The sequence below is a fragment of the Malus domestica genome, chromosome 11 (assembly GCF_042453785.1).
Source record: "Malus domestica chromosome 11, GDT2T_hap1".
In the NCBI taxonomy this organism is placed as follows: Eukaryota; Viridiplantae; Streptophyta; class Magnoliopsida; order Rosales; family Rosaceae; genus Malus; species Malus domestica.
In genome coordinates, this window is record NC_091671.1 from 34,166,325 (window position 1) to 34,185,393 (window position 19,069).

At 37.9% G+C, this 19,069-nt stretch overlaps 2 protein-coding genes across 2 annotated transcripts; one reads left to right on the top strand and one right to left on the bottom strand.

The window, feature by feature from the left end:
• Window positions 1-5,132: 5,132 nt before the first annotated feature.
• On the top strand, window positions 5,133-11,784 carry LOC103448678 (choline transporter protein 1). The gene is made up of 10 exons (XM_008387949.4): window positions 5,133-5,506; window positions 6,343-6,701; window positions 6,917-7,062; window positions 7,372-7,555; window positions 8,099-8,172; window positions 8,259-8,372; window positions 9,224-9,580; window positions 10,008-10,268; window positions 10,890-11,117; window positions 11,340-11,784. The coding sequence occupies exons 1-10, from the start codon at window positions 5,322-5,324 to the stop codon at window positions 11,550-11,552; spliced, it is 2,121 nt and encodes a 706-aa protein (XP_008386171.3). The 5' UTR covers window positions 5,133-5,321; the 3' UTR covers window positions 11,553-11,784.
• A 3,435-nt stretch (window positions 11,785-15,219) lies between these two features.
• Window positions 15,220-17,994, bottom strand: LOC103436337 (uncharacterized). The gene has a single exon (XM_008374761.3). It carries the CDS (start codon window positions 17,992-17,994, stop codon window positions 15,220-15,222), a length of 2,775 nt encoding a protein of 924 aa, XP_008372983.3.
• Between the last annotated feature and the right edge of the window lie 1,075 nt (window positions 17,995-19,069).

The following is a 19,069-nucleotide window of genomic DNA, read 5'->3' on the forward strand; positions in this document are numbered from 1 at the left end:
TTCTTCTTCTTCTTCTTCCTCCGAATCTGCCCAGATTCAATTTTTTTTTTCTTCCTCCTTCTTCTCCTTCTTCCTTCCCCTTCTTCGTTCTTCTTCTTCTTCCTCCGAATTTGGGGGAAGATGAAAGTGTTTTTTTTTTTTTTTTTTGAGGAAGAAGATGAAGAAGAAGAATAAAGAAAAAAAAAAAAAACATTCCCCAAATTTCGGAGGAAGAAGAAGGAAGAAAAAAAAAAAAAAAAAGCAGAAAGTTGCAGTCGGAGGAAGAAGAAGAAGAAGGAAGAAGAAGAGAAGAAAAGAAAGAAAAAAAAAAAAAAAAAACGTGGATGACACGTGGCGCCCACTCAGTGCGCCACGTCACAGTTAACGAAAAACTTAACAGTTTGACTAACGGATGTATGAGACTGTCCCAAAATTTACACTTTAGGTATGACTCTGAGACGAAAAAAACTTGATGTACTAAATGTTGAAAACCACGAAACATTAGGGTAGTAAACAGTCTTTTACCCTAAAAATAAAAAATAAATTTTTTTTTATATAAAATGGTGGGATCCACCTCTACAAATCCTTCCCTACCCTTCCCCCTCAACCTACCTCCACTCGCCTCCCCCAATTTGTTTCCCCCAACCTTCCTTCACCACCAAAACTAGTCTCCCCAACCTTCTTTCACCACCAAAACCAGAACCCACTTCCCTACCGCTGTCATCACTTGCGCCATCTGGATAGGAATGGTGAGGTCGAAGTCGAACAGGGCCGCCTTCTCGAACTCCTATGCCTGGGACTGTGGCGCCAAGGCTAGTGAGGTGGCGGCGATGGCAAAGAGGGAGGAGGAGAGGGATACCAATTAGAGCTTTGTGAGCTTTGGGAGGTTTGATGGGATTTTGGTTTTTGAGATTTGTAATGGGATTCTAGGTTTTGGGATTTTGGGGATGCAGGTTGCCTAGAGAGAGAGAGAGAGGAGAAAGAGAGAGAAGAGAGAGAGAGAGAGGGTGGGTGGTGGTGAAGGAAGGTTGGGGGGGACGGGTGGGAAGGGTTTCTGGGTTTTGGGATTTTGGGGATGCAGTTTGCAGGCTGCCTAGAGAGAGAGAGAAGAGAAAGAGAGAGAGGAGAGAGAAAGGGTGGTTGAGGTAGGTTGAGGGGGACGGGTGTGGAAGGATTTCTAGATGTGGGTCCCACCATTTTGTATAAAAAATAATTTTATTTTTAATTTTTTAATATTTAATTATTAAAAATATATTTTATTATTTTTTAATCTAGTTGGATTAATGAATGGGTCCCTTCTCTAGCCACGTTAGCAATTAACAGAGAAATTAACAGAAAAAGGTCTAACATTGGAACAAATTCGTAAGATGAGGTATGACATTGTCATTTTTAAAAGATGAGGTATGATAGTGTCATTCGACCCATAATTGAAGTAGTTTTGTGTAATTTACCCAAATATAAATTTCATTTAAAAATAATAATTTAATTCGACTTTTTGGAGAGTTGGAAGAATTTGATTACTAAATTCAAGGGGAGGGAGGATGGAGATGAGCTGCTGTAGGGGGTGGTTTTTGGATATGGAGGTTATGGAAGTGTAGGAATGAAAGAATTTTAAATGGGGTATGTTGGCATATCCATCTTATGCTCTCATGCTTTGGAACCATAGCCTGGGTGAATATCGTGAAATGGAGATGCAAATAGAGGAAGAAGATGTGGGAGGGAAGGCAAAGAAAGCTGCTGATGCAGTGCAACTGGAAGGTATTTTGCATGGTATTTGGCACCCTGCAAGTGGTATGGAATCCGTGGGAGTTTGTGTTTTGTCATCGAGAAATCAACAGAATTGTTGCAGTTTTCATGCAATCTGTAGGAGGAATTTTTATTTAGAATTGTATTGATCCCAATTTTTTTTTTTTTTAATATTCTTGCTGGGATGTGAACTTTCTGTTCGTGGCTAGAATTTCCGTTGGGGATGTTTCCTAGCCGAAGAGCACACAGCTCCCCGAGAGGTTGGCGCCGATCGATGCTTTCTGTCGAGCTTTTGCTTCACTGGCGGGCTTGTCGGGCAAAGCTTGTCGGGCAAGGCTGAAAGAGAAAGACATAGTTAACTTTGAAATTTTAACTTTTAAGTGCTCAGGCGTGCCACTACCATCTTCAGCATGGCAGATGTAAAACGGATGTTGAGTTTTAGTTGTATATACCCGAGAGGTTGTTTTAGTTATGAAAGGTGCCTTGTGGGGCCTTAGGTGTAGGCCTTGAGGCTTCCAATCAGGAACTAACCTAGTACTCGAATATATAATGTTTGTTTCATTGATTACAGAAGTATTATGACTATTATACTTTTGATTACCCGAGCTTGAAGAGCAGAAAGAATCTAAATAGGTGCCTTTGTAGGGCCTTAGGTGTAGGCCTTGAGGCTTCCCATTAGAATTCCTTCTATGCTCAAACGTTCTACGATAATCATAATATAATGGAAATAACACTAAGGGATAGGTCGATTACTTGTGCCCCAAGTAACTTCGGACTTCTTGTTTATCAAAGACTATCGTGAATGGGTTAAGTCCACCTAAGATTCTTTTTTATGCCTTGAGACCAAGGATTTTTAAATGATCAATCTTACATGCCCAAGGGCTTATAACTTAGATATGATTTAATCTGTGAAGACATATTTAAATCGGATTCAAGAATTGAGAAGCCTTTTTAATCATCAACTTGCCAGAAATAACTTGGATACAACTGGAAGTATACAACATATTGCTAGACTACTGAATGAAAAGACAAAAACAAAGAGGGTTGGGCAAGGTTTCACCTTGTCGGGTAAAGCTGATCGTCTTGCAACTTCCTATCTTTGTGGTTTATCAAGGGGTTTGAGAGCTTAGAAAGAGGGGTAGGGAGATGAGTTTACAAAAGGAAATCGATACTACAACAAGTTTTAGACAAGGTAGCAGAGCTATTACAAAGGCTTTGGGTGAGGGTTGATCTCGAAAGGGATGAAAGCTTGGGTTGACTACAGCTTCGTTGAAAGAAAATCTGGTTTGAGCAGAGTTTGTGCTTGTATTTGTTTGTTTGATTGAGTGTCCTTATCTTTGATTTCTCTTTCTTCTTTTATAGACACTTCAGCTTGGCCTCATGTAGCAGTAATCTTGCCCGAATGCAACTTAAAGGGCAATGACTCATCAGCTTTTTACTTGTATTGCCACTGTAAAGTGCTTTTGGACTGATTAGCTGGCTGGTCTACACCACTTGACCCTCTAAGTAGGTGAGCAAGTGGTTCAAATGGTCTGCACCTAGTCAGAAAAGGGCCTCTCCTGCTTTCTGGGCTTTGGCTGGGCTTTAGGCTTTTCTCCTTTTGGACCTCTTTCTTTTGGACCAACTCCTTCTTGAGCCCAAAGTTCAAGTTTTAACCCAAACACTTTCAAATAGACGAAAAGCACTGCAATGGCGCGCACATATTTCCTTATCGTGTCTCTGTCATAGTTTATCAAATTATTATCCGCTAAGCGGCGGAATTACTGGATTTAAATATAATCAAAATTCTAATTAGATTATTTATTATAACTTCAATATAATAATATAAATATACTTACCCATTCTGGCTTGGTTTTGTGCAGCGGCTAGGAGTAGTAGGAGCTGCTTAACTTTTAACGGCTCTTTTAACGGCTCTTTATTTCTAGGAACCTTAACAAAAAGCACCCGGTACTGTTTATTTTAACGAAAAACCACATTTTTACACTAAAAAGTCAATCTTGGTACTATTCACTTTACCCTTTATTTTGTCCTTATCATTAAAACTCAAAATTTTCAAGCCCTTTTCATTAGTTTTCCTTTATTTCTATGTTGCTTTTTCTTTTTCTGCTTTTTGACTAAATATAAAACGATGAAGAGTCACGTATTAATGTAACCTCACTCCCACAAACTTTTTAAAATTTTAATTGGGGGAAATGGGCGTTGATTTGTTTGCAAAAGTTGATGATTTTTTTTGTTTAACATGCAAACGGATGTTAGATGAAGTTAACATTTTAACGGTTTTAAATTTGTCACACCAACGATTAAAATTAGACATATACTTATATTTGTTTGAGATGAGCTCTGGCTCATCCAAACTTCTAACGTTTAACCTTCTAGACGAAGACTTGTGTGACACACTTACACTAATAATGGGGCCATTGTATCGTGTGCCACCCACCCCAACATTAACCTCACTCAATGAGTCGACAAGATTATTAATAAAACGTCTTTATTAACTTTTTGTTTGATAGATATGTTAAAGTATTTTGTGAGGAATATGATAAGATACAAAAGAATTAAGGAAGTGAAATTCACACAACTTTTTTCTCTCTTTATACTGTCTTATTTATGTTTGGTCATTAGATTTAAAGAATCAAAAGATAATTAATGAACATAAATAAACAGAAATGTACAGAAAAAGAAAATGAGTGCGAAATCCATTTTCCTAGAATTTTATCTTACCAAACTACAATCATATATGATAAATTAGAAACTTATCAGTGTAGATTATCACACCACAAACTTAGTTTTTTAGAGCATTCATTTCTGCACTGAAATTTTAAATTCAATTATCTTTCAATCGATATTCAATACCAAGGTTCTAAAAGACGCTAGGCGCTAGTCGGACTAGGATGATTTAATTAAATCTATTATATTTCGTGTAGATAAATGTCTGTATATACTTAAAATATATATGATTTCATTATAAACTACAAAATAGAATGACATATATATTATGAGCTATTGGACCATAATGAAAATATGGAGAACAAGTATATAATGTTTGTTTCTTTAAGTATTCAACAAGTCACTTACAATTTATTGAAAAAATAAAATGTAAAATGAAAGTTATATATTTTCTGTCTAAGTAAGTCGCAAACTAGGAGGGTGTCTAGAAGGGTCTGGGCAGGCTAGGCGGGCGCCTCAGTAGGTCTAAACGCATTTTCTTACTTTTCAAACGCCTATGTATTAATCGGGACGGTGACCAACCGTCTTGCGCCTAAACGAAGATTTTTATAACAGTGCTCAATAAGTATAAACATAAGAACAAAATAAAAAAAAAAAAGAGACATTAGCCGAGCCACTTGACAAAAATGGAACGAAAGTGACATCTTTGTCCTAAAGTCGGAAAAAGAGAGAAAGAAAGAGAGAGGACTTCATTAAACAATACTCCAAATCTTCAAAAACCCTCAGGGACCTTTCACACACTCCCAGCGACACTCCCTCCTCCTGCTGTCTTTTCATCTCTGTCTCTCCCTCTCTCTCATTGTTGAAGAAGTTTGACAGGGAAAGAAACAATCTCTCTGTGTCTGCGAGTGTGGTTTTCACTGAGAAAAATGAGGGGTCCTATGGGGGCAGTGATAGGGAGGTACCCCCCAAGTGATGGGAGTGCCCAAATGAGTTCAATCATTAGGCACAATAGGAAATGCAGGGATCTTGTCTTCCTCGTAATCTTCATAGCCTTCTGGGTTGCCATGATTGTTAACTCCAGCTTTGGATTCAACCAAGGAAACCCTTCAAGGTAAGAAACTTAGCCATACCCTTTTCATTTTTTTTTTTTGGAAATTTTTTTGTTTTTTTGTTTTTGTGATTTTTAAGGTAAGAATCATCGGCTCTCGAATGGGTTCCTCTTTTAGCTCAGAAATACGAGGTATTGCAAAATGGGTATTTATTTTTGTGGGATTGTCTCCATGTACACACTGTTACTTATCTGTTGGAATAAAATGAGACCAGAAATTGCTTTATTATTTGGGTTTGGTCCCCAATTGTCTATTTTTTTTTATTTTTTATGTTTAATGCACCAAGGAACTACCTTAAACATATGATGGTGTTTGGTGGTTGTGAGTTTTTAGCAACGTTGGTATTTTTCTCAATTGGGTTTGTTCTTAGCAATACCATCTTTGTTGGGTTTTCAGTTTCCCTCTGTTTTCCCTTTTCTAGTGAACTTTTGCTGCTGGAGGGAATTTTGGCAAGAAGCTGAACATGAAAGATTGAGTTTGTGTAATTTGTGATTTGTTTGTAGAAAAACTAGATGTCAATGTCATTCATTTTTTCGAAAGCGGAAATGCTAATTTAGTTTTGGTTCATTTTCTTCTGGCAGTTTTCCTTCTTTATGTTTAGATAAACATTATCGCATCTTACTTGGGTTGGTCTTTCTTGTTGGATTTCGTTTAAGTGCAGTATTTTCGTTTATATTTGGCTACATTGTATGTTTCCTATATGTTTGCTCCTTTTGCTACACTGAGGTTACTTTTCATTTTTGCATAGTTGCATTCTCTTTAGTTTTCCATTTCCTAGCAACACAAGGCATGTTATAAAGGTTTCATCATTGTCATTAATAGTGTTGTGGTTTATCAGGCTCACTTATGGACTGGACTACAAAGGAAATGTTTGTGGTGACAAGCATGCAAAACCTGGTCTTAAGGAACTGGAACTCAAATATTGGTTAAATCCTAACCAGGTTTACCTTAGTGGTTTAAAAGACAATCAATTCAAGTTGGCCAATGCTCGGAGTATATGCTTATTGGATTGCCCTATCCCTTATGAAGATTCACTAAGTTGGGTGTGTGATTATCCTGATGGAGATATCCGTCTCTCAATGGATGATTGGATCGACAGGAATTATGATTATTATGAGTTCCTTACACCAGAATTGAGAAACACCTCTCTTCAACTTCAGGGTCCTTGTTACCCTGTCATATTTCCCAGTATAAATGGTAAATGAACTCACTTCCGTTAGGAATTATTAAACTTTATCATGTATTGTATTTATTGCTTGCATATGTGATGTTTGTTGTGTACAATGTACATGTGTTTACCAGTGGGAGAAAACTTTTGACATACAATGACGACCTGGAGTCCCTATATGATTTCATTACCTGTATCTTTTATTCTTTCATCGTAACATTACTGCAAATTCTTCCGTGTACAGTTTATTGGACTTGCCAATTTATTGCTCGTCCCTCCAACGTATCTTTGACGCATTGGCAGCAAATGGGTGGAGTGAAAATCAATGAGGACATTATTATAGACAAATCTATTCACAAGGCCATCAATTCTCGGTCATCCGTCTTTAAGGTCAGGCAACATTCGTTACTACTTTTACTTCTTTCTAATGAGGATAGTTCCTAAATTCTGTGAAAATGTATAAAGTTTTCTGCATTCGACTTTGTTTGCAATTGGCATACCAAATTAAAAAAAAACATAATTCGTGGCTAAAATTAGTTTTTGATATACCATGTTGCATTTTCATTTATAAAATTAATTTAGTAGTTTGGCTATTAGTGCTATTTTTGGTAGTTATCGCGAAAGAGCTATCTTCATTGACAGTACCTAGTACATTTACTGTTTTCATATTCTATAGCTCTAAAAGTTCATTGTTGACAGAGATACATGGCTGATATTGGAAAGGCATGGCCGGTGCTGATTGTTTGTGGAGGAATATTGCCACTTTTTCTGTCAGTGATTTGGCTGCTTCTGATTCGTCATTTTGTTGCTGCAATGCCTTGGATTACAGTCGGTCTCTTTAACATTCTCATGATAGCAGTCACAATGTTCTTTTACTTAAAAGGTCGAGAGCTATCTCTCACTGTGCTTTATCCTCTTATTTGGTAAACCATGCTGTAGGGTTTAAAGTCGCAGGGACCTTGAGTCCTGCCTTCCTCACCCCTTCTCCCAGTTAGATCTTATTCATGATTAGCTATCCATATTCATGTTGTTAGTTTGTTATTACAGATTTTGACGGTTCTTATTTACGAAAAAGGTAGAGGGGAAGGGAAATTAGTATAGCTATGGTCATCAAACAGATTTTGTTGTGAACATGGGAAAGAATGTCTAGGACTGTGTTTTGTCAGTGTTAATAACTTTGTTCTCCATAATTTGGTATCTAAAAAGTCTTTTCTGAGTTTTCATACAAGTGCATCTTTTTGTTTCCTCTTACTCAGCATTGTTGGGTCCTTCTGTTTCATCATTTACACTGATACTTGTTCGAACTCAAGCATATTGCTTCACATAGTCTAGTTGTCTACTTGTTTAGTTGAGTTTTATGCTTGTATGCGTGGATAATATTCAACAAAATACAATGATGAATTTTATTTTTCTTGCTTGGTTTTAGCTGGATGGATAGGAAATGATAGCATCACCCCAATCATTGGTGAGCACGATCCATACATTCACATAATTGGAAGGGTGTGTACCTTCATTAACTGAGCACTCCTAAACCTGGAAGCTGTCTTTATGTATCTTCAACTAACTCAATGGTTTCAATCTTTCAGGAATTACATCATCTCCATGCTGTTGCTGTTATTATGACCTCTATTATGGTTGTTTCTATCCTTACATCAATTGCTATAGTCCGCCGCATCCTTATGGCAACGTCTGTCCTCAAGGCAAGTCATGTCCAATTAATCATTTGAAATCATATGAACATATATATGGTGAAAAGTTGATGATACTCAAAGTCGTAGAGGCCTTTTCATTTGAAAACTGTTATGGTTTCTCTGATTTGAAAACTAAATACTCCAATTGGGTGGAGCTGCTCCAAGACGTTGTAGGTCATATATTTAAAGTAAAAGTCTGATGCAGGATATTATGGGTATTAGCCCTTAAATTAGTTTAGACTGCTGTTTCCCTCTGAATTTTTAGTTTTATGTTAAGAATAGTTTTATGTTAAGAAGAAACATACAAAATGAAAGCAACATTATACAATGAATAATCAGCAACCTATATATACATTTAGACATTGATTAGGCATAAGATTTTTCTCATGGGTTGTGCTGCAAATCCACACTTGGAGTTGCATAAAGGTACTAAAACTGGAAGCCCAAAGAATTTTCCACAAATCCATATTTATCTTTTGATGTCTTAACTTGTTCAAGTTGTCAAATAAAGAAAAGTTATGACGGTCAGGAATTTGTATAAAGCAGGACTAAGAGTAGCTAGTGTGCATCAGAGGTTCTGTTGAGCCTTGTTTCCCATATTACAAAAATACTTTATTAATTTCTGGAAGAATGCTGATTATTTAAGAAAGTGAAGTAATTACGTATCATTTGTGCATATATTATTACCAAACTTTCACCGAAGCAAGTGCTGGTGTCGCCAGGAGCACACCCAACATGTGCACCCTTCCACATCTGGGAATACCAGCACTCACAACTTTGTTTAACATAATACCGAATAGTCTTCTTCATCAGAAGTTTTTACTTAACTTTAATGGCTTTACACATTAATCTGTATGCAGGTTGCTGCAAAGGTCATAGGAGAAGCTCAGGCGCTCATAATATTCCCAGTCATTCCATATACCATCCTTGCAATTTTCTACATGTTCTGGTTTTCAGCTGCTTTCCATCTGTTCAGTTCTGGTCAGGTTGTCCAGAATGACTGCAATTTGAACTGCTGTGCTTATGATCTTGTGTCAAAACGAGTGAACTGTGATCGTTGTTGCGGTTATAGCATTCATTACACTCCTCATATTGGAGTTGCCATCCTTTTCCACCTATTTGGAGGTTATTGGGCTACCCAGTTTTTCATAGCATGCTCTTCCACAGTTATTGCGGGTGCTGTTGCTTCTTATTATTGGGCTCGTGGTGAAACTTCAGTAAGTTACTAAGCTGTATGCATAGGTTACCACAAAGTTGCTTGTAGGTCTCTGTTATAGGTCTGGATTTCATCATTGTATTTGGATTGCAAGAATGAACAATATAGGTATATAAACATGAGACTTGGTGTTGAAGGCTAGGTTGATATTATAGCATCAAATAGTTTAGTAATATTCTTATTTCATGAAACATAAGGTTCCGTCGTTAGGCGACATGCGTGTCTATGTCTGCATGTGCCTATACATTGAATTTATGTTCGGGAACTGTCACCCCAAACATAGGTAATATCTGCTGGAGTGAATATTTTGGGTCTTGTTTAGTAACTTCCAAATCAAGTTACCCAAGATTTTCTTTCTGAGGACTAGTTTTTTATTTCAGTGTGCTAGTTTTTTTATCTTCAGTTTCTCATTATCTTCTTCAATGCAGCCAGAAATTCCATTTCTTCCAGTCTTTGCCTCCATGAAACGCCTTGCACGCTATAACCTTGGGTCGGTTGCTCTCGGCTCCCTGATTGTGTCATTTGTGGAATCAATCCGCTTTATGCTTGAGTCAATTCGTCGCAGACTAAAAGTGGCTGGAACCACACCCGATAACTGGTTTGGAAAGGCTGTGTACCATGCTTCTAGATTTTTCCTGAGGTGTATTGAGTGGACAATCAAATCAGTCAATCGCAATGCCTACATTATGGTAATTTGACATAACTAGTATCCTTCATATTTTCATATATAGAGTTAATCATGTTTTTGTTCATATTCATTCATCCTAATATGGCGACTGCATGGAAGAGGAGCTTATTTGTTGGCTCGAGGAGATTGTCAAATTCCTCGACCGGTTTCCTGTTTGACCAAGATGCTAGAAGCGGTGCCTATGTAACTACTTGGGACATTTATTCCTGAAGATTTTTTTCATGATTGGATAATGTATCCCCAACATTGTTCTCAAGTCTGAAGCTTGTTTTGAGTACACAATGTCCGGGTTGTAGTGTGTTGTTTAACATAACTGAGTCTTGGCAACACGTAGTCAGAAAGGGTAAAAAATGAAGTAAAAAATCTGAGCAGCTTGAAAGAATAAAGTAGCGAGAAGGCACATGAAAGCTACCAAGTAGACTTCACTCATTTTATTGTAACCTACAGGCTATAGTGCTACATTAGTGCTAAACACTAATGTAGTCCTTTACTTTCCTCTTTTTATGTGTTTATTTATTAGTTTTTGGTTCTCAAATCCCGGTGGCTGAGTTTGAACACCTTTTATTCTATATGGTTTGCTCATCTGATTTGTTTCTTGAAAATATGCTTGTTACTGTTGCAGATTGCTATAACGGGTAAAAGCTTCTGCAAGGCTTCTGCAATCGCAACAGATTTGATCATTAGTAACATTCTTCGGATAGGGAAGGTGAATGTGATTGGTGATGTCATCCTATTCCTTGGAAAATTATGTGTCAGCCTCTCAACTGCCCTTTTTGCTTTCCTTATGTTGGATACCCACAAATACAAATCTGGCCACAACAAGATCACTTCTCCACTGTTTCCTGTGTTGGTATGTTTATGATCTAAGATAGTGCGTTTTGTGACAATTTTTCATTATCTGATGAAACTACTGAAATGAAAATTGGCTAGAGCAGGGAAGTGGATAAACAAACCTCTTTCGCCGATGAAGCTTTCCTTGTATTATTCCCATAGTCTATGTTGAATGGCATGAACTCACTATGGTCGGGTAGAGTATGTTCCGTCATTAATCTGCTCTTATATGTTTGTGCAGGTTTGCTGGGCTCTCGGCTATGTGGTTGCCACTCTTTTCTTTGCTGTGGTGGAGATGTCAATCGATACCATCATTCTTTCATTCTGCCAGGATTCCGAAGAGCACCAAGGGACTGCCCAGTATGCTCCACCACTTCTGATCCAAACTCTAGACGACCAAAACGAGATGCAGAGACTCACCCAAGGACCCCAATCAGATAGCTTAGACGTATAATTTTACTTTCGCAATCTTTGCTTGATGGAATTTGAGAATCCCCTTGTAAGGTGATAAAGCCTGCCACCCAGTACTTATCCTAGTCCTTGAATTTTTGTGTTCCGTCTGTATATATTCAAGTGTTAGGCGAAACCGAGGGGGAAAACGGGTGCCTCTATACAAGTTTAGAATATCCGTCGCTGTAATTGAGATACATTTGAAAGAAATTAGAGTAATCAGAGTAATTATGCAATGCTACAAATCTCGCATGAAATTATTGAAACTGTCTTGCATCCTTGCGAAGTTTTTCTTCCACCATTGCGAAGTTTTGTCCACCGCAAATCCAGGACCTCCTCGAGAGGGAAATACATAAGAGTAAATTGTAGGAATGGTTCATTAACTTTTATCAAATTTGAGTAATGGTCTCTCAACTAAAAATTCACTACCATTAGTTCTTCAACTTATCAAAACGTGTAGCTATGGTGTTTTTCGTTAACTCTATCATAATTCTGTCAAAATGGGTTAAAGTTGAGGGATCATTGCTCCAATTGGGTTAATGTTGAGAGACCATTTTTACAATTAATGAAAGTCGAAGACCATTGATACAATTGTTTTTATTTGATTTTTCATATTTGCCTCTTGATTTAGTCTTACGTGCATGACACGTAACTCATTTTGATGGAAGTTCTATTGAAGTTGACGAAAATGATCATAGCTGCACGTTTTGATGTATTAAGGAACCAATGGTAATGAATTTTTAGTTGAGGGACCATTGCTCCAATGCTACAATTTACTCTAAGTACATAAATTGTTCTTTGTTGCCTTCAAAACTCCTTCGAAAAACCTCCCCGGATTGAAGGTACATCACTTGGGCAATTACACTTCAGTAACTGTAGGGACCTTCACATATTCAGACAACGATCTCAATTTTTGAGGAAGAATGAAACGGCCGCCGAACTTCTGCTGCAAGGGCAATATAATCCTTACTTAAAGGCCATCCTATCCAACTTTCAGGCATTAAGATACTTGGATGATTATCATAAAGGATTCCCAGCATATATTAGGATTCCCTTTCTTGAAAATTCGCACTTTTCCAAACCTAGAAAACAGACGGAATTCTAGGATTCCTCAGGGCAAATACTTTTATGCATACCCCTTCCAGTTGATCTATACCATACTCTATTCTCGCAAGATGATAGACACTAGCTAACAGTCCGCTTAGTGCTACATCATAAGCACATTAGGAACGTAGATAAGTGTAACCATGTACATATAAAATGACAGCAATCGAATGCCAAACCTCGGGTTTTATTTGTAAAGTTTCTATTCCCTGGTAATCAAAGCCCAAAGATCCATCAACTAACCCATGTTGCCGGCAAGCAGTAGACCTCCAAAAGGTACAATGACATCCCAAGCAAAGTATATTAGGCCTAAGTGAATTGAACTTTGTAGGAAGCAATCTGTTGTGGGACTTGCATAAATGTAAGACTCATTCAATTGCTGGCGAGAATGGCGGTGACTTCGAGCCCTGTAAAGATCGTACGCATGCGGCAGCACTCGAATGGAAGTTGTTCCAATGTAGCATGAAACTGACAGAGCCTTTTGGTTGGAATTGCAGAAAGTGTTGAGAGGAATTTGAGGCAGCAAAACACCATCCGAAACCAAACAAGCATATGATTTCAAGGCAGGCAAGATTTTGATGATCTGAAAGTATTGACAACATCGTTTTCAGTGGCACAGTGCCAAAAGTGCTCCAATCCATCAGTAGTGAAGCAGCTAAAGCCCCTGCAGTGTATATACAAGTAAAACCACAACAAACGCCTTCTTCTCATTGACCGGGGAACAATTGAATCGCAATGATCAGAATACGAGATGTGATCATAAGGTGGAGAACGCGATGAAACTGGATAAGAGAAGTGATTAGAAGTGGTGGATATAAAGAAAAGGCGCCAAAAATAAACAAAAACATGAGAAGCTTTGGCAATGAGTACCACATCTTTAAAGAGGTGGTAGCAGAAGACAGGTGTTTTCCTCATGACCATTGGGACAAAGATAAACAAGAACAACGAAATGAAATTCAATGTGAAAGTACTGCAATGTTTCGATTGTTTTGTGTACTTTCCATAGTCTGCAAAATACGGATTATATAACGACTTTAATATTTAGGTATCGAATTCAACATGTCTGTCTATGTACAAGTAGAAAAAATATTACTTCACAGTAGTGCTCAACCTCAGTAATGTCACTCGTCTGTAATAATTGTCACGTGTTTGAAAAGTGAACCATCCGTCTAATTGTGACAAAAAAGGATATATCAAATTCGTACATTGTCGTGACAATTTCAAAGAGAAAAAGGAGCTTATGACTTTGTTTTCATAGACAGCTAGAACAAACAAAACCCAGGACTGTGAAACCAAAGCTGCATTTTATTGTTCGTAAATACTAAATACCTAAGAGGACAAAAAAAACTGGAACAAAGGAATGGAAAACCAAGTTTGTTCTAGGGCCTGTTTGATAACCATTTTGTTTTTAATTTTTAACTTTCAATTTAATGTTAGAGGTGGAGGGGAAATACATGGGACAAGGGATATAGAACGATGACAGAATGATAATAGGATAGATGTAGAAAAACGAATAAGAAAAGACACACAAAGTGGAAATAAAAAAGGCGAAAACTATTTTAAGTTGTTTTCACTTTCAAGATTTTATTTTTATTCATTCATTTTTATTTATTTCCTTCTCTCGCACCACCGTCTCGTTTTCTCCGTATACTTCTCTACGTTTTCTTATATTGAAAACTATAAACGAAAAATGAAAATGGTTATCAAATCAGCCTTTAGAATATTGCTTTGTCAAAAAAGGCTAGATACCAATTATATTAGGCCTAAGCGAATTGAACTTTGTAGGAAGCAATCTGAGGGGTGAGGACGCGTGCCCATGTCAATGAAACTAGAGCCTTTGGCAATGCTCGGAGGGTTCTGAGTAAAAAGGGTTGCACTGAGGCGGAGACGAACACAAAGAGCTCGGTGCAGGAAGAAAGTTCTCAGCCAGTGAAGTTACAAGCTCCTTTAGTCAATCTCTCTGGTTACGGACAGTTTTGATGATTATTTAGAGGAACTTTTGTGTAGTCTAAAATTGCATCAAATCTGCATATGTAGGTTTTAGATCAGTTGGTTTGAATCTCTTCCCCATTAACTAGAGTATATTAGAATACCGCTTTGTAAAAGAAAAATAAAGTGACAAAAAATGAACATTATTTAGAAAGGATGCCAAAAACTCTGGAATGCTGCTGGTTCTGCAACTATTCTGCAGATGTCTCACATCCAAAATTTATTCTAAGAACCTCTAAACTTGCGCTTCTCTCTTTCTCCATGTCTTTCACATTTTTCTCGCTTAGTTTTGTTTTTGTTTTCTTATCGAAATCTCTAGAATGTGTGCAGAAACACAGTTGAACAAGACATGAGTACTAAGTTTCATGGTATCCTCGAGACCTATGTGCATTAACCTTGTGACAGACCGACCTCATTCTCGTGACAGAAGCAAATATTGTTTGTTATCTTATAGAAAAGAAAAATGGAAGTGCGCACATTATAGCTAACAAGTTCAACACATTACAAACGAAAAGAAAGATAAAAATAAAAAAGCTAAAACTTGATACCTCCTCAAGTACAAAGGAGAGAAGATTAAATTACCCTTCAGTAACAGTAGGGACCTTCTCATATTCACCCAACTCTATCAACTTTTGAGGGAGAATGCAACGACCCCCAAACTTCTGCTGCAAGAAAACGACGCCAGCAAACACTAAACCCCCAAAAGGAATTATGACATCCCAAGAAGTGGAGTAAAAATCTGCTGCAGGGCTTGCATACAGGTACGACTCGTTGAATTGACGGTGAGCAAATTTGTGAGCCCTGTAAAGATCGTATGCATGTGGCACCACTCGAACAAAAGTTGTTCCAACATAGAACGAAATGGATAGAGCATTTTCTTTTGATTTGCAAAACATGTTGAGCACAACTTGAGGCAGCAAAAAACCATCCAATACCAAACCGGCATAAGATTTGAAGCCAATGCTGAAAATTGAGTGATCAGCGTAGTAGCTCTTTTTCCAAATCTGTTCATGCAGAAGCCAAGCAGCGAAAGCCCCTGCAACATATAGTAGTAAGGCCACAAAGAGAGTCTTCTTCTCCATGAGCCAGAGTTCGTCGCGATTTCCATGTGCTGATCTTGCTGACCAAGTTAGCTGCAGAAGACGGATTTGCAGCAAGAAAGCTACCATTGTTATCACCCTCACAACTACCTCATTAACTTCAAGCCATCCTCCGGTTCCAAGGAACACGTTTTGGTGGTTGGTGCTACTCGTGAACATGGCTTTGAAGTTTAACATAAGGGGTATCATGTAGCCAAGAGTTAGAATTAGTAGCATGAAAATGGAAATGGAGGGAAGAACATCTGGATACTTTTTCACATGGAAGAGTTGTCGCACCACAAAGAAGCATGCCAGCGTGGTGGATATAAGAACCAATATGATCTCCACATCCATCCTCCAAATGGACCGCCTTTCTTCAGCGAGGGTAAAGGAAGCTGAGGTTAAATCCCAAGTTTCAAAATAAAGAGGGTCAGACTTTTTTCGCGTGCTTTTTATGCTGCCCTTGATGAAACCCGAATTGTTGGTTGGATTTGTTGGGGGGAACTCAAAATTGACAGCAATCCCGCAATCTACAGAATCATTTGTTGGCTGCTGACCCTTTGAGGCCAGGTTTCTGCAGCCTACCATGCACAGGCTGCCTTCGGTTTCATCATAGATCCCTTCAGCAAAGATCTGCATTTCGTTTAAAACTGATGCATTTTGAAACTTTGCATGAGATAGCAGGTGGATGCTTATTTTGTAGCTAATATTGTACGGATTGCTGTGGTTGAAGCTGTATCTCACAGGAGAGCTCTCAGGAGCTGTAGATTCAGATTCGGTGGTTGCAATCACACCTTGCATCGAATACCAATACGCCTGATAAAATTGATTCCCAACAGAAATCGGAACAGAACTTCCCCACACAGCTTGTCTTTTAGAATTCTTAGCTGACACATCAAATCTCATGTCATAAGAAAACGGATTCGGGTACACGTTGATCTTGGGATGAGAAGTCTTCTTTTTTGGGCACAAATTACTTACTTGTTTGGTTTTGGTGTACTCATACTTCACACCAGGAATCAGAACCCTTCCAATGTCATCCTGAGGACTTTGGAACGTGATCTTTTCAAAGTAACCCGACTCTGTCACATTTTTGTTGCTCCAAATCTCCCCCACAATGCTACTTGTGTTTCCGATTGTCCATACTGCAGAAAACCGCAAGTTAATTCTTGTTGAACAATCACCGACACGAGTATTGTTCCAAGAACCTGCTGCATCCAAGAATCGACACGCAACACAAGACAGCTGATTTTTTTCTGCATCCCATGAGCCTTCTCCAATCAATGTTGTATTGGGATCGAATAGCCTTCGATACCAGATGTTGCTGCTGTCTACAAATTCGACCAGAACTCTCAACCTTTTCGCATCATTCCGACACCCGATAAGCTTCAACGAAACAACACGAGCCAAATCAGACGTGGCCAAAGGAGTGCAGTTCTTGGCAGAAGAGCAAAAGCTTGAGTATTTGAGATCAAATCCATGATTTCGCACTTCTCTTGAGAGTACAGAACAAAATCTCTTTATATTCAAGGAACTTGTGGGATTGGAATTATCACTTCCACCGGAAGTATTTCTGTTTTCAGAACTATTTGAAATCAGAGTGTACTGGTAGTTCATACCGGGAAGCATCAAAATAGAGATAGGTTCAAAATAATCTGGATCATTCTTGGAACTGATCATGTTCTCCAAAGTTCCGCTACTCAAACTCGTGACACTAGTGGAATTCATGAAGTTGTAGAGCTTAAAAATAGGATGAATGTTGAGCGAATAACTTCGTCCTTTTGAGTAACCATAACCGGAACCAACCATACAAATCTTCCCGGAAGATTGTAACCAGAACCCTTCAAGTTTAAGTATTAATCTTCTTGGACGAGGAACTGATCCAGATGAGAAACTGTTACTTGTGGTGGAAGAATTCCCCACAAAGTAATGTGTATCACCTGGAAACAATAAAGTCCCTCGAATCTTGATCAGGCCTGGAACATCCGTTTCTCTAGTCTTCAAGATAAAGAATTGAACAGATTTTTCACTATGATTAGACGATGAGATAGGACTAAGAAGGCCACCGCCACCGGTGTAGTAACCCGTGAGGAGGTGTTGGTAGGGCGGTCCTAGCGCAAAACCTTTCGGTAAAGACTGGGGAACAAATGAAGCACAGTGATCAGCGTAAGTGGTTTGGAAATCGTATTTAGAGGAAGCTGCAGAAGAGATGGTGAAGAAAAGAAAGACGAACATAAGAAGATTGGGTAAAAAGATGATCATGGAGATGGCCATGGATTCTTTGGTCATGGACTAGATAAGTGGATTTGGAGAAAGATGAACAAGGAGAGGATATTTTTATGCAGTACTAGTAGTACCAGGTCAACCATTAGCATTGGGATAGTCCTCAAGCGGTCCTACTGCTATGTAAGGAAGGACACTGAAGCCTGCAATCTGCATTGGAGTTGGCTTTAGTTGAATGTCCCATTTTCTTATTGAACAGTTCAAATAGTTTGATAGTTAAGTTGAAAAAATAAACAATATAATCAATTTTTAATGGAAAAAATTTGGAATTAGAAGAAATAAAAGATATTGTTGATGCTGTAAACTTGACCATTTCCACCCTTGCACATCTCCACTTGGTGTATAATATTCAAAAGTTGAATTGCGAGCTTCAGATATATCGTTTTATGATATTAAAAAATGTTGTCACAGACGCGTTTGCTAGTGTGGGTCAGTTTTCTTTTTTTTAAGTATGGTTGGTGAGAAACTTTTCCTACTGAGGCAAGATTAACTGGCTTATGGATTTATGTAATTTCAGTTGCCCAAAGGTCTTCTCTTTGTAATTTTTTTCTACAAAAATGTCAAGAAGAAAGTTGAGGTATCACCTTAATCCCGAAAACCATTTAGAAAAAAAAACCCTAATCCGAAAAAACTTAAACAAAGTGATGAAGAAATGAGTAACAAAAAGTATCTAAGACTGAATAAAAATAAATCTACATATGACCATTGTAATGGCATATGAAAGGAATTTACATATGATTATTTGGAAGGTGTCATTTACAAATTCTTTTCGCATATCTTTGTACGCTCATGTGGTGCATTGCTAATTCCTCTTATTTAATTTTTTGTGATCTATTTTATTCACCATTAATTATCTCAAAATCGCTTTGGAATTTAAAATTTTTTCATCTATACGTACCCATAACGTTCCGACTCGTATCCGCCTCATGCAATTGGTTGTAAACATACTAGTAGACGAAAAAATTGTCATAAAGCAACTACATCATCAATTTGACGGAGTATTATACTGTCAAGAAGATGAAAGACATTAAGATAAAAACAAAAATGAAAAACAGATTAAAGACAG